We start from the raw sequence: 27,831 nt of genomic DNA, 5'->3' as shown, positions 1-27,831 counted from the left end.
TTTTCAATTAACTATTAGGATTAGCTGTAAGCCCAATAAATAAGTTTTAAAATATGCTGCTTTGCGTGTAATCAATGTACTGGATGAGTTTCACTTCAAATTAATTTATGAAAATCAGTTTTCAGATTTATTACAATTAGAGTGCTTATAAGACTTTAATTTGAACTCTTGTAAACAATAAATCATTATTCAAACATAAATACATACAAAATTAAGTGCGCTTGTAAAAAAAATAACATTAATAGCAGCTTTCTTAAAAATGGTAATTTAAAAAGTATCTTAGTTTATTTTAAAAATTAATGGAAATTAATTTGTAGTATCTCTGTTAGCACACATTACAAAATAAGTGTTGACAGGGCCTAAGTTTTTATTACGCCCTGTACACATTAAGAAACACCTGGCTGGGCCACAAACACACCTTGATGGAACAGTAGTTAATGAATGGCTGCTGGAATGTGAAATTAAAAGTTTACATTTCCATTAGTGCTGCCAACATCTATGAAATGCTGTTCAAATGAAATGCCAGCAATAGTCAATAAAATAATAATCACTTATTTCAATTTGAATGGCCTGACTATTTTATTTTTTTTTTAAATGTATGTATTGCTCTGGCAAAAAACCAACAAGCCAGAAAAATACAAGCAGCAGGTTAGGTTGGGCATTTAGTATTTACAACAATCAAATGAGAAAACAAAGTGTGGATCTAAATGACTGTAGTAACATAGGTACAAGCAACATCAAGCACACTATTTTAAACCAGAAACATGAAGATAATCATATCTGTAACCAATCACAACTGTGACTTACACTTTGTGGTAAAGGCATTTTAACTTTCTACAATAATGCTGTCTGATAATACCTGTCAGTGTGATCTGATTATAATCTGCCACAGATCATAATCAGTTACTCTTTGGCTCTGATTGGTGAAAAATCAGAATTTTCTTACCTATTTATTTATAAAATGCATCAAACATTTGAACTCCTCCCATCCTAGATCTATAAACACCTCCAGAAATAACATGTTTGATGCACTTTTCTTAGTTTATTAAAATCAGAGTGAGGTTAAAGACTTAGGAAGACATGCAAAAAAAGTAGGGAGAAGCTTATGGTTCATTTATTTCCTCATGAATTCAAAACCGCTTCTATCAAAGAACCTGTGACATATTTCCATTTTATCTTTGTCTTAGAAAAAACAATTGTTGAAAATCAGAGGCAGGTTTGACTTCAAAGAAAAGCAAAAAGATTGGAAATAGGACATTCTAGTTTGAAGAAAAACAATTAAAAATTTGGTTTACAGTACAACACAAAAGTGCGTGAGTGTAATTTAAAACTACACTCAGTGGTGCTTTTGCAGGAATCTATCTTTTTAAGATAATCTGAAACCCTAGGTTTCAGGCATACAAATACAAACTGTTGAGAAGGAATGCAGGAAGGAGCCATTCAGTCACAGATAGCGCCATGATTACATGCACACAGAAGGCATTCATACAGTTAAGACTAGGCAAATTATCCTCCAGCCATCTGCAGAGGGTAAAATGCAGGAGGCAAAACAAGTCATGTGCTCATATCACACATCATCAATTACGCTCGGAAAAAAAAGAAGAAAAAAAAAGACAAGAACAATCTGCCCATTAACTTTTTGAAGTTCCTGTTAACAGTCCAGATAAGAGATCCATTTGACTAAATCATTTGATTATCTTTCTCTTATACAAAGTCCTGAATGTTGTGTATGTGCTATTGATGTTTACTTCCATGTATTTATTCTGACATGGTAAACATTTCCTTCACCTTCAGTCTGCTAAGGGTCTCATCGATGTGTGTGTGTTAAACAAGCGCCACCTACTACACTATTCATTTAAATAATCCGATGACTGGGCACATAAACCACGTCCCATTGTGCTACACAAACAACTTGAGTCACACAGTTATAGTAAAACACCCCGCTCATCAAAATGAAATGTGCATATCATCAACTTTCACAAAGAAAATTACATAATAAAAAAAAATGCATATTTTGCTTTGCATGCATATAACATAAACAGCTCACCAGACCTTGCAGACATGTTAATATTAAATTATTCTATTCCAAAACGAAACAAACAGCCTCATCCCTTGTGGTCACAAAAGTGCAGCAAACTTTCACCCTGTCATTACTGGTCTGTCTCCAGTTCAGGACTGGCTGACTGGCTGGCTGGCTAACATGCCACCAGCCACAGCCGGTATGAAGCCAGGAAGAGGCCGTGTGTGTGACAGTGGCACAACACATGAAGCAGAGCTGATCTGTAGTTTAAGGAACAAATGTAGAATTCCCAGTAACAGAAGAAACAGCTGGACAGTCCAAGTTAAGCCTTTGGTGGGGGTAAACTGAAATAATAATAAACATTTAACATTGAATATATGTTTTCCACCAAGGTTTGTTTGTCTGGTCCTTGCTGGACTTCCCCACCTGCTGTATGATGGATTATGTAGCTAAGTGCACTTACAGTTCACTTGAAGAATGCGAGATAAGGGAAATCTTTGCTTTTGCCAAACTACTGAAAGGTGATGCATTGCACATGGTGATGCATTGCACATGGTCTCTCGTCTAGCTGTAAATAATGCAGCCAGCATTTTGGACAGCTAGATAACAGTAACTTCTCTTGCTTAATCATTTCGATGGCCTCCTGGGAACTTCAACACCTCCCTTTCAAATAAGTAAATAAATTGCAGAAGGCAATTGCACAGAAAGTGAAATGGCTGAGTTTGTTATTTTTAAAAGCAAACCGTTTTTTATTTTATAAGTTTATCTTTCTGTGATTTCCCTTGCTTTTGTTACTGGTACACACAAATTTCCTCACTGAGGGACAGTAAACAATATTTTTATTCCATGGCTCATTGGATATGGTATATGGCACAATAATATCTCTCACTGTAAATATCTCTGATTTTTGTTTGGTTCAAGGTTAATGTGCAACTTTTTTTCTGTCATGCAAATATAATTCTGTTGGACCACGGTAAGAATAGTTGTAGTTTTACTGCAGCTAATTGGGCTCTTAAACATATAAACTGCAACAAACTGACAGGTAAGCAAGGCATGCAGATTCACACAAAGATAAAAATATAATGCATAAAAAACAGAACAACACACTGTGCAGTAAGGGCATAATTGCAATGTAAAATAGTAAAAATATTAAAAGGAATGTGGCAATTTAAAAATGATCAATTGTGCATAAATATTTGTGCATTAAAAATAGTGATGGACCAGAGGTCTCAAAGTCCAGTCCAGTCATTTTTCTTCCAAAAATGTTGCCAGTTTAAATATTAAATTCTTAAAAGTTTATTTTTAAATATTTTTTCTCACTTGGGGTGGGGGAGACTGAAAAGAGAAGTGTTTATATCCATCTATGATGGCACTAACATGTCTCCAGACCCTTATGAACTTGTCAACTGTGAAACTGAAATCAACCACACCTTCAGGAAACCATTTCTACACTAAAAGTATTTCGTGGCAGAGGTCCATCAAGTGTCATTTAAACAAATGCATCAAAAACATGACATGATAACGTTGTTGTTTGGGTCCTTGGAGGGTAAACAATAAACTGCTGTTGTTGATGTCTACAGGCCTGGATGGGGCAAAGAGTGCCAAGGTATCTCCTGCTAGTTAGCCTCATTTGCTATGTTTTATCTGTAAACTGTACCGTGACAAGCATATAGAAAGCTGGACAGCTTTGACAAAATGCTGTCTTGCATATCATTACAATCAGAGACAGACAAATTGCTTTTGCAGCAGCTAAGTGAACGCAGAAACCACAAACAGCGAGAAATAATTAGCAAGAAGCAAGCTAACTCATCATAAATGCATAGGTTTTGTCTCACGCTTCTGACAGCAGCTTCCACAAGGCTCTCCGCTTACTCGGGAATGTCAAGACAGGTGATAGCGGGCTAGACAGGAAGTACCTGGATACGTGTGCTAGGCGACAGCTGGGAGCTACAGCTAACTTTGGCTAACGCTACCAGCTCGAAGTCCAAAACAGTTGGACCACTGAGCTTTTTCAGGAACACCCCGCCCGGCTCCGGAGGAAAAACACCAGAGAGTGAAGAAAGGAAACAAGTCTCCATCTTTATCTGCTCGCAGATGTAACTTTAACATAAGCATAGGTTGCCGTTTAGAGAGCTGTCAACTTACTTATTTGAAGGTTTGTAGAGTTGTTAATTTTCTGTCCGATAAGTTGCAGCGAAGATCGTGTGTTGTGTCAAAGATGAATTACTCTGGAGTTTTACTCAACATTTTTCCGGTGTCATGTATGGCGCATGCGCGGTATCTTCAAAACCTACCTCGCATAGAAATTTTTTTCTTGTATATTTTTACAAACAGAAGCTGAAGAAAAAAAAAAGGCCAAAAAATGTGAGCCCACTCTTCCAGTTTAAAAATGTCTAATTAAAACGTCTCGTGAAAAATCACCAAGCAATAAAATAAAGTTAAAATCTAATATTTTATTAATTAGATGCCCATTTCATAATCCTTGTCAATTGTTGAGTAATGTATATAATTACACGGATATAAACGCTTCACCAGAGGTAGACAAAAAGTAAATGAATATATTGTGAATATATTCACCTTTCTTCCTTTATCAGAAGGAAAAAAATGTGCTGATAAAAGTTGCATTGACATTTTCTAAAACGCATCATTTGAATTGGTTTGAATCAAAGACAGTCAAATATATTTGACAGTCAAATATAAATATATTTCGCCGACGTTTTGGAAAGAAACTGGTGATATTCGATGCTTTTGTAATGTTGAGGCTTTTTCACTATGTGAAATCTACTGTACGACTGCACTTGAACGTAGCACGCAGTTAACGCGCGGCCGTAAAATGTTGAGTAGAGGAGCAGCTGGTAGGCACGCCGTTTCCATAACAACGCGACCAGGAAGAACGGAATACTGAAGGAAAAGGCGCTTTCGTTCGTAAATTTAAAAAAGCATGTTATTTAAGATGACTTACATCAGCTTCTCGCCTTCATGGCTCGGTGAAAGTTGAAAGGCTCTGTCCTCTGACTGAAACAGCCTCGTTTGGTAAAGATGTCGTTGTCCACGGCCAGAGCCAGTCCAGTGCCAGGCGCACCCAGGGGAGAGCAAGCAGACGGTAAATTATTCACATCCATCCGCCGCTGGAGGCTTTCTGCGTGCCAGTGCTGCTCAGAAAGTTACAAACAAAACATTATATGTAGTCGTGCACAATTGGAAGACGTTTAAAACAATTAAACAAAGGTGGGCACAACTGGTAAAACTTGTGCGCAAGAAAAAGTGGTTACCTCAAAATACTATTGCTGAAGCGCAAGTGAAAGTGTGTCGTCAAAACATTCCTCCAGCAGACGTGCATTGTTAGATGATTAACTGATTTGACAATCTAAAATAATTCTGGTATTTTGGCAAATTCTGGTATTTTTAAATAGGAAACCCAAAGATTTTGAAACCATCTTTATAGCAGGCAACATGTGTATGCTTAAACAGATCAAACTACTTCCAGTCTATGTTTTTTCTATGCTTTCTTGTGATTAGGACCACATTAGACTGAGACAAGGGAGCTTCCCCAAAACAAAATGGTCAAAAATCATACTGATAATGAGAGACAAGACAGATAAACTCCAAATAAGAACTTTAGAAGATGTTTAGAAAGCATTTAGAGACATTGACTAAAGCTAATTTTAATGGTTCTAATAAATGAAAATACAGTCATACTGAGTATTTGCTTGATTTTTCTTAGAGATTGACCTGAGAGTCCAAGTTCCAGATCAGGAGATGAGGAAGGAGCCCGTCAAACAAATGGGCATCCCAGAGGAACTGCTGCTCAGCCTCACCTCCACTGTCTCCAAAAACACACAGGGCCACACTGCACATCACCGAACCTGTGAAGTACTTACTGCTCTTTCTTCTTTACGCAATATGTTGTGATTTATACACATTTGAAGTACTGTTGTCTTCAATCTTCTCAAGCGACCTGTATTTAGTTTATTTCTAAAGACAGTCGGTCTGAATTAAGATGCTGACATTGAGCTCAAAATATCTGGAGAAGATTACTTCAAAATTCTTACATGTATATGTGCTTTATGTAAAATGGGGGGGGAAAGTATGTCAGCGCCCCCTCCTGGGCCCTTTCATTATTTGTCCATTTAGGGTTTCATTTCAGTTCTCTTTAAAATTTTTGTACATTCTGTAAAAAACATATATTTCCCCTCACCCAGATTTCTGTTGTAGTTTTTTTTCACTTCAAAATTTCACATTATTAAATACTTTTTAATTAAAGACAAATATGGCCTGAGTTAATCCAAATTGCAGTTTATAAACAATAATTTTATTTGTCAAAAGACAAAAAAGCTACCAGGCTAATCTCACAGTGGATACATTTCTCCCCACTCAAGCTATTTTGATTCAGTCATATTTCAGGCATGAAACACGACTGAATATTAAAGTCATATTAGATTATTATAGTCATATGATATTATTAGTATAAGTATGATATTAAAGTCATACTACAACATCTCAATCAAATTCAAGTGCAGTCACATCTGCTTAGGCCAAATCTTTATTTTGAATGCATTCTTTACATATTCACATGGACCTATTAGTGTTTTCATATAATTGACTTGCAACATAACCAAAATAGTTTTGAGCTTTAAAAAAAGTTGGATTTCATAACCATTGATAAATGAACTCTTGATTTGAAAACCCTTTTATGTATTTTTTCGAGTTATCTGAAGTACACAAGTTCAACAAAATAAGTCCAATCTAAAGAAATCTGTCGGGGTGCTAAAATTTTCTTGCAGCAATTTTTAAATAAAAAGACTTGATACAAATACATATGAACATAGGTTGATAAAATAGTAGTAACACATTATTTTTGTACAGAATGATGGAATCAGACGGCCAGATGGAGTTTGGCATTATCCACTTGGACGCACCAAATACAAATACTTTCTGGAACAGCCAACATCGCTGACAGAAGCCGGCAGGTCAGTTAGGAGGATGAAACTGTGACAATTGTTTATATAAGTTATTCATTCTAACAATGAATTACAATTCTTATCATGAAAAGCAACGTGTTGTAATAAGTGATAAATGATACGTTGAATGTCCGACACTACTGTGCAGTGGCCAGAGAAATCACAAAACAACTTCAAAAACTCTACAGGCCTTTGTTAGTATGGTAAATTTTGACAGCAAATCCACCATTATGACCAACTGTGTTTGGTCATAATGGTGGAGGTTTGATGATTTGGGCTTGTTTTTGCCAGCCACAGGTTTTTTTTCAGTCAATCACGATGAGTACCAAAGTCTTGTAATGTCAAATATTTAAGGTCAGCTGGAGCCCGACCTTAAAGATGGTCATGAAACAATGACGAAGAATAAACAAAAATTCCTTCACACAGATGTGAGCGACTGATAAGTCAAATAGAAAATAACCACTTACTAACTCATCTTGCTACAAGCTGTGGAATCACTGGGTATATTTAGTTTTTCAATGCAACACTTTTGAATTTTGGCTTCTTTTTTGGATATTAAATAATCTGAACAGAAGAAATAACTCTCTTCCTTTAATCATTACTGTATGTTTTCCACCATCGCAACAAATGTTAACATGAGTTTTAAAAATCACCATTTGTTAAAATAGTCCACTATATAAATAAAAATATGTGATTCCTCTGTGTGTGGTGCCTCCGTAGGGATATTTCATTCCTGTGCGATGCTGTGCTCACACAGAAAAAGATGACTGCTCTCCCACCCCTGCATGAGAAGGGCTGCAACGGAGACATACAGGTGAGCTGCTTAACCACAGAGTTTGGACAATAAGGTATTTTGAAAGTACTTTATTTACATGTAAAGTCCTTGAAAGCACTTGGTATTCAAACAGCATAGTTTTGTTAGATTGCACTTAGATTGAAGTGCAATCTAACATTTGATTCAAAACCTAACTTTTTTTTTTTTTTTTACCATATTTTTATACGCCTATTAAGACATTTTTTTCTCACTCTGAAGTTAAATCAGACTAAACTTTTCTTGTTTTTGGATTTTTAAATCTGCTAAATGCTGGTCAACTTAGCTAGGACATTGTTTATTTTATTTTGGGGTATTTATTAATTCTAATTGCTCTATGAGTTATTGATCTATGTGATTGAAATAAAAGTTATAATATTATCTTTTACATGTTAAACATCAATGAAATTAGGGGATTTTTTTGGTTTAATTTGTGTTTTGTTTTCAGACCAGTCAGTTGTGTAATGTGTGTGAGAGAGAAATTAAAAAACTTAAAATTGTGTTATGTTTCACACAATTGTCCTGCTGTAGAATAAAGATTATTGTCACAAGACTTTATTAATAACAGTGATAATAGTTATTAATTATCACTTTATTAGTGATAATTATAATAGTGATAATTAATATTATAATATTAATAGTGAATATTATAATAGTGAAGTTACACTGTCTTTTTTAGTTAATTCGTATTGTTTTATCTCAAAAGTTTGTTGCTGCAAAAATTTAAAAAACTTTAAATATCAGATTTTAAATATCATTGCTGTAAGATGATATCCATGTTTTTAAATGCATCCATTTTCTAAAGTAGCTATACATTGAGTATACATTGGGCAGGTCACTATTCCATTAAGTTCACCTTTGGCAAGTATTTGAAAAAAAAAAATAGAACACATGAACAAAACTTACAAAAAAATAAAGAGATTCCCATAAATTATACCTTGTGCATCAAAAACAACCATCTAGTTTAGTTGATAGTTAAGCTAACAGTTGTGGAAGGAAGGTGGAGTACACAAAGAAAATGTTTTTTTAAGTTGAAACACTTGAATATTAATGAAGGTCAAGTTTTCTGCCTCAGCCTTGTTTTTTGGAAATTCAAACTGAGTTTCACTACCTAGATTTTTCATTTTCTGTCAAAGAAATGCTTTCATTATTTAGTCAGAACATTTCCAACATGCCAATTTGCACATTGTTTCAGTTTCTAGTTGACACTGAACTATTTTTTTTTGTTTTCATCAGATTTTTGTTTCCTGTATTTTTCACATTTTGCAATTTTGCTTTCTCCCACTTTTGCTTGATGTGTCCATGTTTCATGATTTTTTTTGTTTAACTGTTTATATTTATTCACTTCCTCATTTTAAAGGTTTTCACGTGTTTTTTTCTCTGTCATCACATATTTAAAACAATTGGTTTTGGATTAAACCAGTGTGAATTATTCCTGGGGCAACCTTTGCCATTAATTTGAATAAGAAGACAAGCCAATCACATAATTCCACCATTCTGTGTCTCTCAGAAATTGGATGTCAAACAAAATGTGATCCCTGCAGAGTATCGTATTGTGAGGAACAAAGGAATACAATCCCTCCAGTTGTATGACGAGTAAGTTTCCTCAATATTATTTAGTGCAGTCCCCTCTTATTTAATGATCTAGCTTCTTCCTGATTTATTTCATATTGTACCTCACAGTGCATTCACAGTGCAGCTGAAAGATCAGGAGCAGAAGTTACGAGTTCTCCCATCACTGTGAGTCCAAACACATAAATTAAAGTGACAGTAAAAATTTGTAACACTTCATTCTAATGTAATAAGCAATAGAATAAAACACACTAGTAAAACAGACCTTTAAGCATTACAGAACTCTGTATGTGTGTGCAATAATACACATACTGTATTTGTGGGAATGTTCTGTGTGCAGGAGGCCCAGTGGGAGGCTGGAAGTGATCCAGCTGATGCGAATGATGGATGACATGCTGGAAAAGGCTGGAGTGGATCAGCAGGACGAAGAGCTGACCGACCTGTGCCAAGTTAGTTTTCTGCAACTGACATGAATGCTGTGTTGTTATTTTTTGTTTAATACAGAGAAAAACCTTTAGTTTGCATAATTAAAACTGGAAAATACACAAAGATCATTCAGTCAGTGAAACAACATAAGCTACTTTGTCTCAAAGGACTTTTGGGACCCATTTTTAAATTTTGCCTTTATTTATTTTATTTGCTTCTCAGGTTATTGGCAATCTTAAAGAATGAAATATTGGCAGATTTTTTTGTATTCTAATATTAAAATTTTATTATTCAGTTCATTGCATATGCCCACACTTCTCTCTTGGGAACAATTTTGTCTTTATTTTGAATAAAGTAATACCCACATATATTTTTATAATACGAATACCTAACAAAATAAAAAAGAAAACAGTTTTTTAGGTGGAATAATACTGCAGATTTAAGTTTTTCGTCAATGAGAAAACAAAAGAGGACATTATACAGAAAAGCAAAATAAAAAATATAACTATGTTTAGGGACGGATAACTTATGAAATCAGATGCTTTGAAAGTTTAGAAAATATTTAAAAAATGATATTTAAAACCTGAAAAAATATTTTTTTACACTTCAATGAGAGGAAATGTTTGAGCCTGAGGGTAGAAAATGTCACCAAATTTTAAAGGATGGGTCAAGCATTAAGGAATATTTACCAATTACACAGATGGCCTCCTTCTTAATCTGCAATGTAATATTCCAATGTAGAGAGTCTGTGTTTATCATTTCTTTCAGTACCACTAAAATGCTCAGACCTTAAAGTCTATGACTTGTTTTGCAGCTCGAGAGCTTGTTGGAACTGGTGAAGACAGAGCAGAACATCTACAACATCGTTTTCCATGAACTGATCAGGCAGGTGACCGTCGGCTGTGCTGAGAGAGGACAGCTCCTCGCCAAACTCAGGTTAGCAGCTAGCATATTTAATCATATAAGTCTTGAAATTAATTATCTGAACTTTCATCTGACGTTATCTGGCACAATGCATTTGGTCAGATGACTGTAATATTGAGTTTTTCCATGAATAAATACTCCAGGTGGAACTGGAAATATAAGGAAAATACTTTCATATTCCTGCTTGAACATGGTGGAGGATCCATGATGCTGTGGGTTCCATACGCTTTAAAAGTCTGTGGGAATAGAGTGTGCGGTATCATAAACTCTTTGAAAAACTATGGATTTTCACCATAAAGGTTAAAGCTTGTTTTGTTTTTGTCTTAGTGTGAGATTGAAAAATTGTTTTGGAAAAGCAACTTATTTTTTTACCGGTACTTAAAGTAAATTAGACATTATTTTTTTATATATATTTTCCTTTGCTGATCCAGAATGTATTTCTTTTTGTTCCAGGCAGCGGTACCAGACTCTGCTGGAGCGAATCCCCCGGCGCCTGAAGTCGTTACATACTGAGATGGTGGCGCAGCGGGCTCTGGACCGTCGGCTCATTGAGGAAATTTACCACATCAAGGCATCCATCCAGCAGATAAACATGTATGTAGGTCAGGGTCAGAGTAGTAAAAGAAAACAAGCAGTTCAACTGAGGTCTCAGGGAGATTTTAAACCAACTGGTTGAAAAAGAGATAATAAATGCCCTAATTAAAAAAAAATATCTTTCATTTAAACATAGGTGAATGTGAGAGATGTGTGTCTTCTCATTTCCATGCTTGTGTTTATGTGTTCTTTTCTCAGGGAACTAGCAAAAGTGAGAGACCATGATGCTTTTGTTTCCGATAAGGTGCAGAACGCACAGGATGAACTTGCCAAAAGCTACAAAGAAACTCTCAGCTACTCAGAGTCAGTCTGGCAGACTTATAACAGTCATTAATGGCAAACTACATCACCATTCATCAAGTAGAACAAATAAGAGTTAATCTTTCTAAATTGATGAATTAATACATTTACTTGGTTTTGCTTCAGTCTATAGTGCTATATATCTTAGCTTTTTTAAACATTGCATAAGTAAAAGCAAACTTCTTTTGCCTTTTTTCTTGTGATGGATGTGAAATGGGACAGTTTTTAAATATGCTTAACAAAAATGCTACCTCTGAAATGATAAATATGCCTATCTAAGAGTTGTCCAGGGTTACCACCATTTGTACGAGCTGCACAGGGCTCGTCTGGAGGATGAGCTGCTACAGATGACTGAAGACAGAGACTATTGGAGCCAGTACACCTTCAACCTCGCCCTCAAAGTACAAGAAGCCATTTTGTTGTGCTGTTGTCTGCTTTTGTGTGAATTGTTCTTTTTTCATCTCTTTGTGGAACAAAATAAGCAAAGAAATTAGATTTTTAGGGATATGTTACAAGTAGGACTGGACGATATGGCTGAAAAAAGTGTCACAACATGATGGTTTCATATTAGACGATTATAACAGTTTTTAATTAGTCTTTTGGTTTTAAATATCTGAAAATCTGCCAAACTGGTGGCGCAACTTTTCCTGCTTTATCCACAGTTTTCACTCCACACCATTGTTGTTTATTTTTAAGTCGTTATGAGGAACGGTGGTAAAACATAAAACTGCTGTTGCTCAAGTTACCACAAGCTACTCAACATCTCGTTGCAATGAGTTAGTTGATGCCATCAACCTTGCTTAGCTGGCCAGCTAAAATCTTTCCTGTGCCTACATCTCCCAGAATGCTGTGTGGTTTTGAATCGAAGTGCAGTGAAATTATTGAACATTCTCTCAGATGTATTATCTTTTGATATTGATCATGTGTGAATCAGGATATGTGCTGTTATTGATTAATTGTCCAACCCTAATTACACGTTAAATTTGCATTAAGCATATTTTTCTTATAAACATGCCAGTTTAACCCGTGTTTGTTTCAGGCTTTTGTTAAACAGTTTCTTTTCTGTCAGGTGATTAAAGTGAAGAAGCTCAAGCTTGTCAGTGAGCTGCATGTCAGTCAGGAAGGCTGGTTCGAGACAGCACAGGACTGCCTCATCTACATTGCCACAAAGGTGAAAGTCAAAGCACACGCACTCTTTTTTCCCACCGCAGGTGTATGCTTGACTGTGCTACTCCTCCTGCTGTAGGATGCACATGATCTGGATGTCATAGTGGAGACAACCGAACAGTGGAAAGATGAGCTGCTTGCCCTCATGTTCTTTGTGAAGAAGATTCAGCATGCTCAGTTTGAACAGATCTCCTCCATGCAGGAAGGCATCAAAGAGTGGTATCATTGTATCAGCACACAGAATCTGTGAGGAAATTATTTTTAAAACAAATTTTCTGAATCTTATTTTGCACTTATGTTGACACTTATAAGAATTCTTTATGCAATTCTCATGTGATGTTATTAGGGATGAGATTACAGAATATGACGTGACAACATTGGCAGAACTCCATGCAGACTTATGGAGGTGGACAAATGTAAGAGAGGATATTTATTTTCTTTACCTTCTGTGGTATTTTTGAGAGATTATCTTTACAAAAATACAGAATCTTACCAAATATTTTTGGTGTAGTGTGGTGTTGGATATCCTTGAGCATAAACTCAAAAAAAACCTAATTTAAGCAATTCAATTGTAGCTCTGTAGGCTTATTGTTGTGCTGAAGGATGAACCTTCACCTCATTCTCAGGTTTTTTATTTGGTCTAACAAGTTTTCTTTCCAGGTTGTCTTGTGTGTGGGTCTACATTCCCTGTGATTGAAAAGCATTCCCCACCAAGAAGCTGTCCTGGTGTCATTTACAGCTGGGATGTAGTCTTTACGACGAGGCTTTGTGTTTTTTGCAACATATGTTGTTGTTGCTGCAAATTGCGCTACTTTGTGTTGCTATAAAATCCCAAGAAAATACACTGCTGTTTGTAGTTGTAGCATCATAAAATATGAAAAACAATGTGTCCAGAAAATAGCTGTTGCTTTTCTGAGGCGTCACTGTCTCTTTTTTATTTGTTTTTTTTTTTGCAGAAGTTGTCACTTGCATCTGGTGAATCCGAAGGAAAAAGACAGGATTTATTTCAGAGGAGACTGAGTGACCTCCAGAATTGCCTGCATAAATTTATAAAAATAAGCTTTCAGATTGTTGAAAGGCACACTTTCCCTAATGTTGCGCCTTCTGTGAGCCTTGAGACAATAAGAGAGCTGGAGAATGTCATAAGTGAACTTCTCAAACAATATGACAATCAAGTCAGTGGTGAGAGCAGATATTAAACTTGTAGTTATTGATACATGCTCAACTGTTAGTCACTTTCGTTTGGTCTCTGTCATTGAATCTCATTTCAACAAGGTAATTGTTAAGATATGAAATGAATTAAAAAGCTGAAAATAATTCCTTCTGCAGAGGTCCACCAACTCATTACATCCATGTATGAACGAATGGACTTCTGGGCTTCTGAAACTCATAATGCGCTGCAGCTGTTTTGTCCCGACTCAGCAATGGCCCCCTCTGATTGGACTAAACTGGAAGAAGCTTTGTCTTATTGCAAGGACACAATTGAAAAGATAATTTTGCACTTCCCCTTCGCACAAACGGACTCAAAAACAAACAAACAAAAAGGCAAAAGAGTGGTCAAAATCATCCCTAACTTTTAGTAAGTGTTTTATATGTCCAATTTATCTTTTTAAATTTGTCAATTTAATCTATTAATGTACAGTTTATTCTTTGAATAATATTTTCTAGATAAGCCTCAATGTTTCAAGAGCCTTTTAAAAGTGTTCATTGCATCTTCCTGTGGTCAAAAAGCAAAGCTGCTTTATTATTATAATTCTCATTATCACAATTGGACTCATCTGTTTTTTATTAGTAGAGCAAGAAAGATGTATGTAATTGTTCAAAATACTTTTAATTTCAACATTTATTGTTCTAATTTTCTAAAAAATTATAATGTAATTAGTATTTTTGGTCTGTTGAAGAATGATAGTTTCTCATTGTACAGCAGACTGCAAGGCTAGTTTTATAAGGTTATGAAACTAAAATAAGAGTACATATTTACCATGCAGTTTCACAGCAATAAATTATTACAGGGATTAGGGCTGCATGAGATTGTATTCAGGATCATCTTCATGTACTATTTATAGTTTGCTTAAAATTTTCTGTTGTGTGTGTCTGTTCAAAAAGCTCAGGGACAGAAAAGGTGATAGATGAGGTTCAGGAGCTCATAAAATGCCTGTTCACCTTCACTGAGACTGAGAACAAGAAACTGCTAGAAGAGGTGAGTTTTAAACGTCCTTCAGGAAATATCACATTTGTGGTCCTGCTTGTAGTCAGGAATTTTGTTCTTTTTGGTGACCAGACTGACAAATATTAGCAGTGTCAAAGAAGAAAGAAACAAATAGCTAAGAATTATTCAAAATATGATTTTACAAAAAATTAAGCAGACTTGAAATTTATTTTTGAGCATTTTTGTTTGATGCAGAATTCCCAGGAATAGGATTTGAGTTCCTCTATTAAATCAATTTTTTTATTTATTTTTTTCTCCACCTGAACTTTGGGTACCATTGAGGTAATGAGATCCTGTCCATCAGAAGGCCAATTGAACAGTTTGAACCTGCAACTTTCACAACATTTTATGTGTGGCAGAGCTTCTGAATTTCAAGTCACAATCCTAACTTTTCAATTTCATTTTAGACATACAGGTAGAGGAGGTGCCACAAATTGATGAGCTATTGATCCTCACAGCTGTTCTGAGTTTGATTCCTGACCTTTACTGCTCTCTTTCCTTATTGTGTCTCTGCCTATTTTCTGTGACTTCTGTGAATAAAGGCCACTTATAACACAAAGTATTTCACAACAAACACTAAAAGTATCAACTACAAGTAGATCACAATAAAACTGCATCAGACATATTATCCCAAAATGTTGTCCTCTCATTTTGTGCAATAATTAATTACTGCAATTGATATTTTGTCAGTGAGCAGCCATTGGCCCACTGTGAATGAGAGGGATAAATAACTAATGTTTTCTCTTTTTCCTTAGTTGACTGTAAGAGTAAATGTTTGTTTCATTGGCTCCTCTCCTTTCAGGTGTCTTGTCTTCATGAAGGTCAAAGAAGCTGGATGTTGGCTGTGTTGCTTCACATGTTACCTGACCAGATTGAGGAAGAAGATAAAGATCTGAACCGTGAAGACAAAACAGAAAACTCATTACAAGCTTTATCTGAGGATGCAAAAAGTCTGTCAAAGACATTGCTCTATTATTCCAGATTTATTACCAGGTATCAAAAATGGTCACTTTCTATTGTTGCATGAAATGTTGTCTCTAAAGGTTAATGAATTTATACAACAGAACAGTTTTTCTATTCTAGAGCAAGCAGATTAATTTTGGAGGAGGCGTTTATAGTGGACCCTTATGATGCAGATGTGGAAGATAAGACAAAACAGTTTAAAAAGCTGGAGGTAAATGACACTGCAGCATCTTTTCAACTTTGATTGTGGCCCTAAACTTTTCTGAAGATGTTTTAGAAAGCCAGTGCACAGCCTACAGTTGTGTAGGAGTTTGTTTTGGCTTTTCAGTAAAAATGTCAAAATACCTCTATTGCAAAAATGAAGATTTCTCAGTATTAAAACCTACATAAAAGGTAATGATTTTGTAAAATCTATAGCAAATGTGTGATTAACAGTGGACTACATAAATAGGAGTTGCAGTTAGTCTACAATTTTTAGTACATGTGGTTTTGATATGACAGCAAAAACAGCTATTTATTTTCCGAGCTTAATTTCTATCCTCAGACAGATGGTGATAAATGGTTGGAAAGTTTGAGAATACTGCTCAGAGGAATTAATGAGAAATTTGAGGCGGAACTCATCAGGCAAGCCAAAGAAACTTCAAGCAGCCCTCAGCCACCAGAAAGCCTGGATACTCAGGTGATAACCCATCATAAAGGCATCCCAGAGTAGTTAAATGATAATTATGAATGAAGTTAAATGGTTTTCATGTTCACTAAGTATGTGCTAGATATGTACAAATCTTAACTTCTGCAAGTTTCCAATTCTGAAACTGAACACAAAAGATGGATCTATTCCTAACCTCTCTATCAAGAAATAGCTTCTCACATGTAAATAATGCATTTTGCAACTATATAGAGGGAAAGTCCTTCCATATTTATTTGTATATAGATATGTATTCCTAAAGACCTTATTTGTTATGTAGATTGTATAAAAAGAAAAATCTGCTAAAAATTATTGGTAAATTTGTTAGAGGAGAGAAAACAGAGAACAAAAACATGATCTGCTACTGGATTTAGATTACAAAATTGTTCAGAAATATTTAAAAATGCTGATTTTATTATGCCTTTACATATATCCGTCTATAGTCCATTTAAAAGACTGGTTAAGTTTTTGATATAGATTTATATTGCACTGCTTTGTGAAGCCCTTGCCTTATTCCATAAATGATTATGAGTATTAGCTGGGAGCTTGTCTGTGTTACAGATCAGTGAAGGTCCTTTGCAGGAGCCCAGCGAAGCTGATGAAACCACAGATGAGACTGAACCAGAAAAACCTGAGGTTAGTGATATGAACTAGACAATGTTTGACAGCGTTAAGCTTTGGAGTTGTTTGTTAGGTTAAATGACAAAGTTCATTGCTGGACATGTAAAAATCTTAGCTTCTCCGTTTCTAATTGTGAAACTGGACACAAAAGACAAATGTGCTCCTCGTCTCTCAACTCTCTTATGCAATTTAGAGGGAATGTCCTTTCACATTTAAATATATTAAATATTACCAAAGGTCGTGGCTGTTTGACTTGCTGATTGTGGAAAAATTGAAAAATCTGCTGAAATTATTGGTAACTTTGCTAGAGGAGAGAAAAAACATTCTCTGCTAAAGGCCTTGGATTAAAACAGTTCAGAAATATTAGAAAAGGCAGATTTTATCATGTCTTTAGATATTTGCCTGATATGTTTCATTAGTTACTTTTCTACAATCTATTTGTAGAAAACAGACTATTTTTTACAACCAGAAAATACTTGTAGAAAATAGAAATATCAGGTGGAGTCCATCATCAGCTTGAGTTGATGGATATGTTTGCAGTCTGCTTTGTGAATCTGGTACAGAAATGGCATATACAGTTAGGGCCAGAAATATTTGGACAGTGACACAGGTTTTGTTATTTTAGCTGTTGACAAAAATATGTTCAGAAATACAATTTATATATAATATGGGCTGAAAGTGCACACTCCCAGCTGCAATATGAGAGTTTCCACATCCAAATCGGAGAAAGGGTTTAGGAATCATAGCTCTGTAATGCATAGCCTCCTCTTTTCAAGGGACCAAAAGTAATTGGACAATGGACTCCAAAGGCTGCAAGTAACTCAAAAGGCCTTTCCCTCGTTAACCTGTAATCAAGTAAGTAGTTAAAAGGTCTGGGTTGTTTCCAGGTGTGTGGTTTTGCATTTGGAAGCTGTTGCTGTGACCAGACAACATGCGGTCAAAGGAGCTCTCAATTGAGGTGAAGCAGAACATCCTGAGGCTGAAAAAAAGGAAAAAAATCCATCAGAGAGATAGCAGACATGCTTGGAGTAGCAAAATCAACAGTCTGGTACATTCTGAGGAAAAAGGAATTGACTGGTGAGCTTGGGAACTCAAAAAGCCTGGGCGTCCACGGAAGACAACAGTGGTGGATGATCGCCGCATACTTTCTTTGGTGAAGAAGAACCGTTCACAACATCAACTGAGGTCCAGAACACTCTCAGAGAAGTAGGTGTATCTGTCTCTAAGTCAACAGTAAAGAGAAGACTCCATGAAAGCAAATACAAAGGGTTCACATGTAGATGCAAACCATTCATCAATTCCAAAAATAGACAGGCCAGAGTTAAATTTGCCCAAATCACCTCAAGAAGAAGCCAGCCCAGTTCTGGAAAAGTATTCTACAGATGAGACAAAGATCAACCTGTACCAGAATGATGGGAAGAAAAAAGTTTGGAGAAGAAAGGGAACGGCACATGATCCAAGGCACCACATCCTCTGTAAAACATGGTGGAGGCAACATGATGGCATGGGCATGCATGGCTTTCAATGGCACTGGGTCACTTGTGTTTATTGATGACATAACAGCAGACAAGAGTAGCCGGATGAATTCTGAAGTGTACCGGGATATACTGTCAGCCCAGATTCAGCCAAATGCTGCAAAGTTGATTGGACGGCGCTTCACAGTACATATGGATAATGACCCCAAGCATACAGCCAAAGCTACCCAGGAGTTCATGAGAGCAAAAAGGTGGAATATTCTGCAATGGCCAAGTCAATCACCAGATCTTAACCCAATTGAGCATGCATTCACTTGCTCAAATCCAGACTTCAGACGGAAAGACCCACTAACAAGCAAGACCTGAAGGCTGCGGCTGTAAAGGCCTGGCAAAGCATTAAGAAGGAGGAAACCCAGCGTTTGGTGATGTCCATGGGTTCCAGACTTAAGGCAGTGATTGCCTCCAAAGTATTCGCAACAAAATATTGAGAAAAAACTTTTTTGTTTGGGTTATGTTTATATGTCCAATTACTTTTGAGCTCCTAAAATGTGGAGTATTTGTAAACAAATGTGTACGATTCCTACATTTTCTATCACATATTTTTGTTCAACCCTTTAAATTAAACGTTACAATCTGCACTTGAATTCTGTTGTAGAGGTTTCATTTCAAATCCAATGCGGTGGCATGCAGAGCCCAACTCACAAATATTGTGTTACTGTCCAAATATTTCTGGCCCTAACTGTAGCATCCACAAATATAGATTAAGGATTTATATTGTACTGCTTTGTGCTTTCCCTCATTCTATAAATGATTATGAGTATTAGCTGGGTGCCTGTGTGTGATACAGACCAGTGAAGGTCCTTTACAAGAGCCCAGCGAACCTGACGAAACCACAGATGAGACTGAACCAGAAAAAACTGAGGTTAGTGATATGAACTAGACAAGGTTTGACAGCGTTAAGCTTTGGAGTTGTTTGTTAGGTTAAATGACAAATTTCGATTGAAGTTAATTGTTTTTCATGTTCATTGCTGGACATGTAAAAATCTTAGCTTCTCCGTTTCTAATTGTGAAACTGGACACAAAAGACAAATGTGCTCCTAGTCTCTCAACTCTCTTATGCAATTTAGAGGGAATGTCCTTTCACATTTAAATATATTTAAATATTACTAAAGGTCGTGGCTGTTTGACTTGCTGATTGTGGAAAAATTGAAGAATTTGCTGAAATTATTGGTAACTTTGCTAGAGGAGAGAAAAAACATTCTCTGCTAAAGGCCTTGGATTAAAACAGTTCAGAAATATTAGAAAAGGCAGGTTTTATCATGCCTTTAGATATTTGCCTGATATGTTTTTTTAGTCACTTTTCTACAATCTATTTGTAGAAAACAGACTATTTTTTACAACCAGAAAATACTTGTAGAAAATAGAAATATCAGGTGGAGTCCATCATCAGCTTGAGTTGATGGATATGTTTGCAGTCTGCTTTGTGAATCTGGTACAGAAATGGCATATAGCATCCACAAATATAGATTAAGGATTTATATTGTACTGCTTTGTGCTTTCCCTCATTCTATAAATGATTATGAGTATTAGCTGGGTGCCTGTGTGTGATACAGACCAGTGAAGGTCCTTTACAAGAGCCCAGCGAACCTGACGAAACCACAGATGAGACTGAACCAGAAAAAACTGAGGTTAGTGATATGAAGTGTAAATGTCTTGGGAAGAATGCCTCTTAAAGAAATACCTTTGAAAAACTACAACTTCAAATAAAATCAAGCAAAGATTAATTTTAGCTTAATAAATCTGTACATCCTTTAATACACTCCCATTTTGCCAGGTATTTCCTTGATCAACATGCAGAATCATACGTAAAAATGTATTTACACAGACAGAACAACAACAACAAGGGGAAGGCTTGAACTCTGGGTTCTCTGGCAATGATTAAAGATGGCTGATAGGACAGTAGATGAAAGTGGGATGTCAGGAATCCAATGGCAATTTGATAAGAAGATGTTTGACAGCATTAAATCTTGTTGTGAAAACCAAATATATGTCTTCAACTAGAGTGGCTGATGAAACGGCAAAGACAGTTCTCTCACAGCTCTACTGTTGATAATCAGCAAATTGCAAACTGGTGCAGCGTTTTTCAGCAACGCAAAGATCTTCTGTGGAGGAACGACCTCACACACACACACAGAAACATTACATCCGTTACATTAATTTGTTAGCAGGTCAATGAAAGATGTTTGTGAATAAATTTGATAGTAAGTATTTCTTGGATTATTTTTAGATGACGAGTGAAGAACCGGAAAGAGAACAAGAGGTCAGTCAAATAAATCATAAGTTTTTAGTAGTATTTTAAGGTCAGATTGGTTCATGGGTTATTTTCTGTTTTACTTTTGCATAAGTTAGTTGTTTTCTATGAAATATATATTTAAAAAAAACTTGATGCAATATATGTTTTTAAACAGTTTTCTTTCTATTTATAAATCTCTCAAGAGATTTTAAAACTGATTTGCTGCTTGTATTGTAATTCTGTTTGTTCATGAGATTATCCATATAAAACTGTGTGCTAATTGGTGCTCTAATAATCAACCAAACTCTAACTAGATAAAACCAGTCTTCTAACTAATTTTACATTGTATTTAAATGCCTAATAAAATAAACTAATTGTTTTATCTTCATTCTTTGTGTTTGTGGTTTTGAACATTGTCTATGTAATCAAAGAATAAAGTGTAAAGTGTAAGGAATTTTTAAAAAAAATTAATATTTTTTGTTCAATAGAAATTGTTTTACAAATGTGAATTTCTACTATTCATTATTATAGTAAAATGAATAATGCTGTCGTCCTGCAGAGGCCGTCACTGAAGATTATAGACTACGATACAAACATCATTCAAATATATCAGGATGAAAGCATGGTCCAGCTGTCTGGGGTCAGATGATTTAAAACATTGTGTTTTCAACAATTGGCAGAAAGATTTGCCTGAATCATCTGTCTGACTGAACTCAGTTTGTATGTCTCTATCAGGGCCATGAGCTGATTGCGCGTCCAATAACAGAAAAAGACCAAAAAGCTTACTCCAGTCTAGCATCAGTGGTGCTGCTGCAGAAAGAACTGAGGTAGGACACACAACTCCATTTTCTGTGCTTGATTTATAGCTTTGAGAATATTAATTATTTTAGCTTTTATTTTAATAAATAATAAATAAAAGTTAAAATGGTCTTGAAAAAGAATACACTCAACCTTCTTTTTCACATGAATTCAGTTGAAAATTATGTGTTTAAGCGATACAAAATAATAGTTGCTGTTAACTGGAGTGGAAATTATACAATTTTAATTTTTTTTCTATACGAAATACACAAAAATGTGTATCCTACATATATATTTAACTTTCTTTACTGTGATACCCCTGATTAAAATCCTGTACAACCAGTTGACAAATTAGCCTTACATGAAAATATATGCTAATTTATGGAATATGACTACTAAAAAGTTTTGCACAGCCTTGTATTTTTGTTGTATGAGATTGTGGCCTAATTGTTTAAACAATAACAAATCAGTTATTTGTGTTAAAATGCTGAAAATGTTACAAAGTGAAAAATATTTGGTAAAAGTATATCAGAAGTGGTGAAAGGAAATGCATGCACATTCCTATGATTAACATGCAGAGCGGTTTTCACTAAGTTGTGCAACCAAAAAATGGAGGCATCTCATGTTTTTTCTCAGTGACTCTGAGAAGATAGCAATAACTGCTGAGAAGCGAGCTCAGGAAGCGGAGGAGGCTCTGTTTGAAGCGCTGATTAAGATTAAGGACCTGGAGAGATTGCTCCAGGCTCAGGCTGCTGCAAGTGGTAAAACGTTGCTACATCCTGGACAAAACAGACATGAGCTTTAAAGTTTACAATGCTTTTTTTTTTTTTTTTTTTTTTTTCAGAGGAAAAGAAAACACCACCTCGTTCCTCACCTCCAGCTGCAGAACCAACTTCTGAAACATAACCCTCATCTGAAGCCAAAAAAGAAAGCAACACCTGAAAGAAAACATGTTGTGACTCTATGTTTATGTTTGAGGCTATCTTATTTATTTTTGCTGTATTTTGCAAAAAAGTAAATATAATCAGCTACATTTAACAACCCACGACTTCTCAAAGTGTGACGCATAAATAAAAAAAACTGAAGATGACAGAAAAGCAATGTACAAACCTCTCCATTCTGTAGATGGAGAGGTTTTCTTTCATCGCCTTATTATTGTACAAGGATGCAATAATATCCTTGTACAATAATAATATCACTTTCTGATAGTGTGTGCTGTGCATTTGCTTGCTGTGGCACCTGTCAACCCTTTGTCCCTTCAATGTCTCTCTTCTTCCTGCTGCATTAATAAATGTCTATGAAAATGTTCATGGAGTTCCTCTTCATCCTTTGCTATTTCATAAATTGAAAATTAAAATGAATATATTTAGATATTTTGTTATATTTAATGTCAGGAAAGACAATATAATTGCGCATAAGCTGAATATAAATAAATGCATGCAATGTTAGTTTGAACAGTTCTGAAAACTGCAACTTTTGCACCTAGAATAATCTGCAGATGATCTGGTGTTTGTTTTATGGTGAATATAGATGTTTTCACATGCATCTTTGATTTGATGAAACTACATTGGCCTCCAGTTTGTTTTAGAGTGGAATTTGTTGGAGATCTTTTCACAGATGATATCAGAGGGCTTCTGCAACCATATGCCCCTGTTAGGTCTTCAAAAAATAGATAAAATTATATTTTAAAATTGCATTTCTTAATCTTGTTTTCATTTTTATATATTTTGAAATGTGCTCAGTAAATAAAGTTTTACTTGTAGGTATTATTAGTATTTTTATTTTATGTTTCTGACCATTCCAAAAAAACATTTATTTGTAATACATATATATATATATATGTATATATATATATATATGTCTTTGTTACCTTGAAAATCACTGCAATGAGCTTTTATTTAAAATGTAAATAGTACATTGACCCAGCGTGATTAAATTACATCCATTTAGCAAAAATATTTTTACTAAAATATTAATGAAATGTTGGTTATGTCACATCATCGGAGAGTCTCTCTCTGATGCCGCCATCATGTCCCCTCCGTCTTCAGAGAGAGGAGGTGGCGGTGGGAGGGAGGTCAGGTCAGAATTCATGTGGAGAAGATCTGGAACGAGAGGAAGGACCAACGCAGGCTGGAGATGACGGAATGAGGCTCTAAAACTTTCCCAGGCAGCTGTCTCCCTTTCTGATGCCTTCACCTGCTGACAAGCAGAAAGACCTGAAATGTATTTGTCCCCTTCCATCTGAGAAGTCAGGAAATTATTTCAAACTGGACCTTAAATAAAACATACTACATAAGTTTTGTTGTGTTTGTTAAAATATATGACAAAACAAGAATGTTAAGAAGAAAGAATGTATCTGAAACTGATTTTAAAATGCACAATGCCGTACAGTGAGCTGCTGTTGTCTCTTGGCCTCGGCATCAGCAGCCAGGCTCTGCTGCAGCTCCACAGGAAAACTGAGCTCGTCTCTGACATGAGAATCAAACAGAAAGACCATGAGGGATATTTTTTCCTGGTAATCCTCTTCTGCACATTTCAAGTAAGTCCACAGTCCTGGAAAATTATTTCAGAAATTTATTAACAAAAGCTACAAGCCTTACATGTCAGTTCTTTCCACCCTGATTCCCCAGCGGCAAGTGACAGAGTCCAGCGTTTTCTGAATCTGCTCTCCGATCCTCCGCCTGTGCTGCAGGATGTGACTGAAAGTATGCTGGGCGAAAACATCTCTGATGGCCGCCTGAACCAGACTCTGTAGCACCGAGGTCAGGTTGGACAGAGCTGCGCTGCACAGAGCCACATTCTCTATCTGGTAATAGCACACAGCGCTCAGCTCCGGCCTCGCCAGGTCCTTCGTCACCACCTGCAGGAAGATGATGTAGAAAAAAGTCAAATGTTTCATTGCTACTTTCTGTGTGATTATTTCTGACTGCCAAGTGTGTTTTACCATGTGGGAAGGAACCTTCAACATCCGTAGCCGAATGTCAACTTTGTGGCAGACGTCAAGAAGTGGAAGATAGAACAGGAGGCCTGGAGAGAAAAGGCAAAGTGTAAATATCAGTATTATAGAACATTTCTTGAAAATATGTGGCATGATTTGTGACCTTAATGTGTGACCAACCATGCTTTATGCTGTTTCTGCTGATTGCTATTATTGCTCACCAGATACTAATCCTCAAGGAGTGTAAACATATTTTTCAAACCAAATACAAACACAATGTTAGATTCTGATACAACCAAAGAAATGACAATAACAGCGATTTGAAAAGGAATCCATATTTTTCATTCCATATTTTCTCAATTTAGACAAAACTGAATACAAACATTTTGGACTTTATTTGATACATCAGCAAATGCAGTGTATAGTTATGAAATTAGAAGAAAAAGTTGACATTTTTAACAATCTAAAAAGGGTGATGCATAGATTGAAAAAATAACATTTGGAAACCCATTCTGCAATATATTGACAACAAGAAGGTTTGATTTGATAAGATAAGGTGTAATAAGTCATAAGTCATAGGAAAAGGGAGGTGGATGTGGGGATGTCCTTTTGTATTGTCATTATGGCTAAATCAGAAAAAGAGGACAAAATTGTAAAACCGTTTGACAAGAAGTCTTCTAAGAGGCTGAAAAACAGTGTGTCTGCATAGATGCCATAGCTGGGAGTAAGAATATTTTTTATTAATATAACACACGGAACTTACCAATGAAGGTAGGAGTGCAACACATGTATGTTTGTCAGTTTTCCACTTTGATTTGCTGTTCTAATCTCTACTTACTTTTACAATATCTCCCCCTAGTGGTCTAAGGGTAGACTGTTTGGTCAGGGGAGGAGAGTGTCTATCAGAAAAGCAACTAGGATGTCTATAGTAATATGGAGGAGCTGCAGAAACCCTTAGCTCAGGTTGAATAATCTGCCACCAGAGCAACTTGTATGTTAGAGTGGCAAAAAGAAAGCTAGAAGACATCCAGTTGCAGTTTGCAACTATATGATAGGGGACACAGCTGAAGTCAGAAGTTCTTGGGCAACATATCAATGTGTAAGGATAAAAAAAACTAATAAAACAACTAACAATGTCACATTGTTAGTCACAATAGGAGTGCCCAACTCCATTCCTATTAAGCTACTTTCCTGCAACTTTTAGATGCAACCCTTCATAAAAATTGATGTTCAAAGATGCTCTGTATTTTCTTGTGTTAAGCTGGTAGAGACATAAAGTGTGAACACTACTTTTCTTTGTCTTTATACTTCACTGTTATGCAGCTTTTTTATTCCAAATCCCAGCAAAAATGCATTGAAGTTTGTGGCCATAAGTTAAAATGGGAATAAGTGAAAATACAATATGCATTAGTGAAAGCAACATCTAGTAGTTTTTCATCTCTTCTGACCTGAAGAATTTGGTTTTTCATAATCATTGAACCATAAAAATCAGATATGTTAATTTATATTACAGCATGAAGAAGAAAGAATGAAAATGATTTGTGCCTACCTGGTCCCTTTGGTTTTGCTCGCAGTAGATGACCAAGTCTGAAAATTACAGCCCTCTCATGTTCTCGTACTACCTGTGAATCAAGACAACAGCTCTCAACTCAACACTGTGTGCACTAGAAACTAGACCACAAATACTCAAGATTTTGTGTTTTTACAGTGTAGCTTTTTCCAGACTACACAGATGAGTTTGAATCTGAGATTCAGCTTAGATTGGATGACTACTAAGCTTTAAATTAAAAAATTTGTTGATATGTAGTTATCGGTACAAGACAAGCTTGAGATCTATAAGTTCACTGATGTGTTTTTTCTATTTCTATGGACAGTTTTGCAGTTACTTGAAGTAGATCACTGCGAACTGATCTTGGAGTTGTAGCTCATACTTTGACACAGAACCAGATGGAAATAGGAAGGAAGAGGAGAACCAAACTCAAGGCAAACACCATCAGCAGCCACTCAAACACTCCCAGGCTTTTGCGCTTTAGACCTGCAGAAATGGACAACGCTCTGTTCAACCACAACATGCAGAAAGACAAACATGTGCTTCAATGAAATCTTGACTTAAGATTCCAGAACTCAACCAACTATACAAAAGCTATAATTGGTCTCAACCAATTATATTCCTGTGCATTAACTCACCGTCCTGCTCCGCCGCTTCCAGCAGCCACAAGTTCTCTTCCTGGACCTTGATTTCTCTCACACGGTCTATGTCCACCACAGTAGATTTCAGCTTAACCTCTGCCTCTTTATCCACATTCACCTTCTCCTGGTTTGTCTCTGACTTCTCCAGCTCCCTTTCCTCCTTCTTGACCGATGGAGCTTCAGCGTGGTGACCCACCTTTGGCTTTTTCTGATGATGACTTCTTTGAGGCAGTGGGACTCCACTCGCCCCTTCCTTCTTCCGTGGAATTGCTCTGGATTTGTGGTTCTGCTTCATAGTGAGGGGCTTCTCCATATCTGCTGGAAATTCAGCTGTACACAATGTATGAGTGACAGCTGGAGAGCTGTTTTCTTTTGATGGGTCAGTACTGCTTTCCTGACATGAAGAGAGAATAAATTTTGGACCTGGTTCAAATGGAAGTTGAAGCTCAGGTCTGAGGCGCTACAATCTGGTGATGGGACTGGATAAGGATTGTTTGGCCTGTCCGAGTGTGGGAGTTAAACAGCAGTCATTGGGGAGGGCCACTGGGAGTAACAAATGTTTAAAGATGACCTATTATGCTTCCTTGAACAGGTTAGGATACAATTATGAATTATACAAAACATGTTTATGACATTTTTGCACTAAATCATAATTAGATCATGAGATTTTACCCTGTTCAGTTTAGCCTAGTTTGAGCTCATTTTAGTATGAGAGGTTTTAGGGCCTTTAAATCCAAATAAGCTGCTGATGTTCACACCCCCAACTCAACATTCACACTCATGCGTGAAAACAGCTGCAAACAGATGTGCATTTATACAACCGTACATCTTTGAAAAGCAAAACTGGAGCCTAGAATGCAGGAAGAGGTTTGTGGTTGGTAAGC

The 27,831-nt window shown here is 36.1% G+C and overlaps 3 protein-coding genes across 7 annotated transcripts in view; 1 reads left to right on the top strand and 2 right to left on the bottom strand.

Annotated features, from left to right (window-relative positions):
- rabgap1l (RAB GTPase activating protein 1-like) overlaps positions 1 to 4,268 on the bottom strand; it is a 99,343-nt gene extending 95,075 nt beyond the window's left edge. The window contains exon 1 of one of the 3 annotated variants that reach the window (XM_055056686.1): positions 4,166 to 4,268. The gene's annotated coding sequence lies outside the window, so the exon portion shown is untranslated. Of the gene's footprint in view, positions 1 to 3,855; positions 3,979 to 4,165 lie in introns of those variants that run through there. The other 2 variants (XM_055056701.1, XM_055056690.1) reach the window with 2 other exon arrangements.
- axdnd1 (axonemal dynein light chain domain containing 1) lies at positions 4,027 to 23,127 on the top strand. 3 transcript variants are annotated; one of them, XM_055056725.1, is made up of 29 exons: positions 4,870 to 4,941; positions 5,045 to 5,123; positions 5,745 to 5,893; positions 6,887 to 6,990; positions 7,702 to 7,795; positions 9,303 to 9,388; positions 9,476 to 9,532; positions 9,705 to 9,813; positions 10,605 to 10,726; positions 11,168 to 11,308; positions 11,507 to 11,611; positions 11,889 to 12,009; positions 12,678 to 12,779; positions 12,855 to 13,021; positions 13,122 to 13,191; positions 13,732 to 13,957; positions 14,105 to 14,354; positions 14,882 to 14,975; positions 15,787 to 15,977; positions 16,068 to 16,158; positions 16,492 to 16,626; positions 17,194 to 17,268; positions 19,576 to 19,650; positions 20,342 to 20,416; positions 21,016 to 21,048; positions 21,581 to 21,661; positions 21,757 to 21,848; positions 22,456 to 22,580; positions 22,664 to 23,127. In XM_055056725.1, exons 2-29 carry the CDS (start codon positions 5,060 to 5,062, stop codon positions 22,723 to 22,725), a joined length of 3,096 nt encoding a protein of 1,031 aa, XP_054912700.1. In that variant the 5' UTR covers positions 4,870 to 4,941; positions 5,045 to 5,059; the 3' UTR covers positions 22,726 to 23,127. The 3 variants fall into 3 exon arrangements, with proteins under 3 accessions (XP_054912708.1, XP_054912700.1, XP_054912697.1); XM_055056733.1 differs by lacking the exons at positions 4,870 to 4,941; positions 5,045 to 5,123 and adding an exon at positions 4,027 to 4,175; XM_055056722.1 differs by having other exon boundaries at positions 4,878 to 5,123.
- Positions 23,128 to 23,706: 579 nt separating this feature from the next.
- nphs2 (NPHS2 stomatin family member, podocin) lies at positions 23,707 to 27,412 on the bottom strand. The gene is made up of 7 exons (XM_055020333.1): positions 26,945 to 27,412; positions 26,689 to 26,792; positions 26,307 to 26,379; positions 24,764 to 24,846; positions 24,420 to 24,679; positions 24,209 to 24,287; positions 23,707 to 24,015 (listed from the first exon to the last, which is right to left on the bottom strand). The coding sequence occupies exons 1-7, from the start codon at positions 27,258 to 27,260 to the stop codon at positions 23,812 to 23,814; spliced, it is 1,119 nt and encodes a 372-aa protein (XP_054876308.1). The 5' UTR covers positions 27,261 to 27,412; the 3' UTR covers positions 23,707 to 23,811.
- Positions 27,413 to 27,831: the final 419 nt, after the last annotated feature.

This window comes from Poeciliopsis prolifica, unplaced genomic scaffold (assembly GCF_027474105.1).
Source record: "Poeciliopsis prolifica strain line A6 unplaced genomic scaffold, Auburn_PproV2 SCAFFOLD002, whole genome shotgun sequence".
Classification (NCBI taxonomy): domain Eukaryota; kingdom Metazoa; phylum Chordata; class Actinopteri; order Cyprinodontiformes; family Poeciliidae; genus Poeciliopsis; species Poeciliopsis prolifica.
This window is presented reverse-complemented; position numbering and strand designations above follow the sequence as displayed.

What these genes read in the sequence shown, in the direction of transcription:
- axdnd1 (XM_055056725.1), top strand. Translation starts at nt 5,060, where the DNA reads ATGTCGTTGTCCACGGCCAGAGCCAGTCCAGTGCCAGGCGCACCCAGG. An exon ending in CAGCTCCTCGCCAAACTCAG is followed by an intron (nt 10,727 to 11,167) that starts GTTAGCAGCTAG and finishes TTTTTGTTCCAG; the next exon opens with GCAGCGGTACCAGACTCTGC. An exon ending in GGCTCAGGCTGCTGCAAGTG is followed by an intron (nt 22,581 to 22,663) that starts GTAAAACGTTGC and finishes TTTTTTTTTCAG; the next exon opens with AGGAAAAGAAAACACCACCT.
- nphs2 (XM_055020333.1), bottom strand. Translation starts at nt 27,260, where the DNA reads ATGGAGAAGCCCCTCACTATGAAGCAGAACCACAAATCCAGAGCAATT. An exon ending in CCATCTGGTTCTGTGTCAAA is followed by an intron (nt 26,380 to 26,688) that starts GTATGAGCTACA and finishes CTTGATTCACAG; the next exon opens with GTAGTACGAGAACATGAGAG. An exon ending in TGAAGGTTCCTTCCCACATG is followed by an intron (nt 24,680 to 24,763) that starts GTAAAACACACT and finishes ATCTTCCTGCAG; the next exon opens with GTGGTGACGAAGGACCTGGC.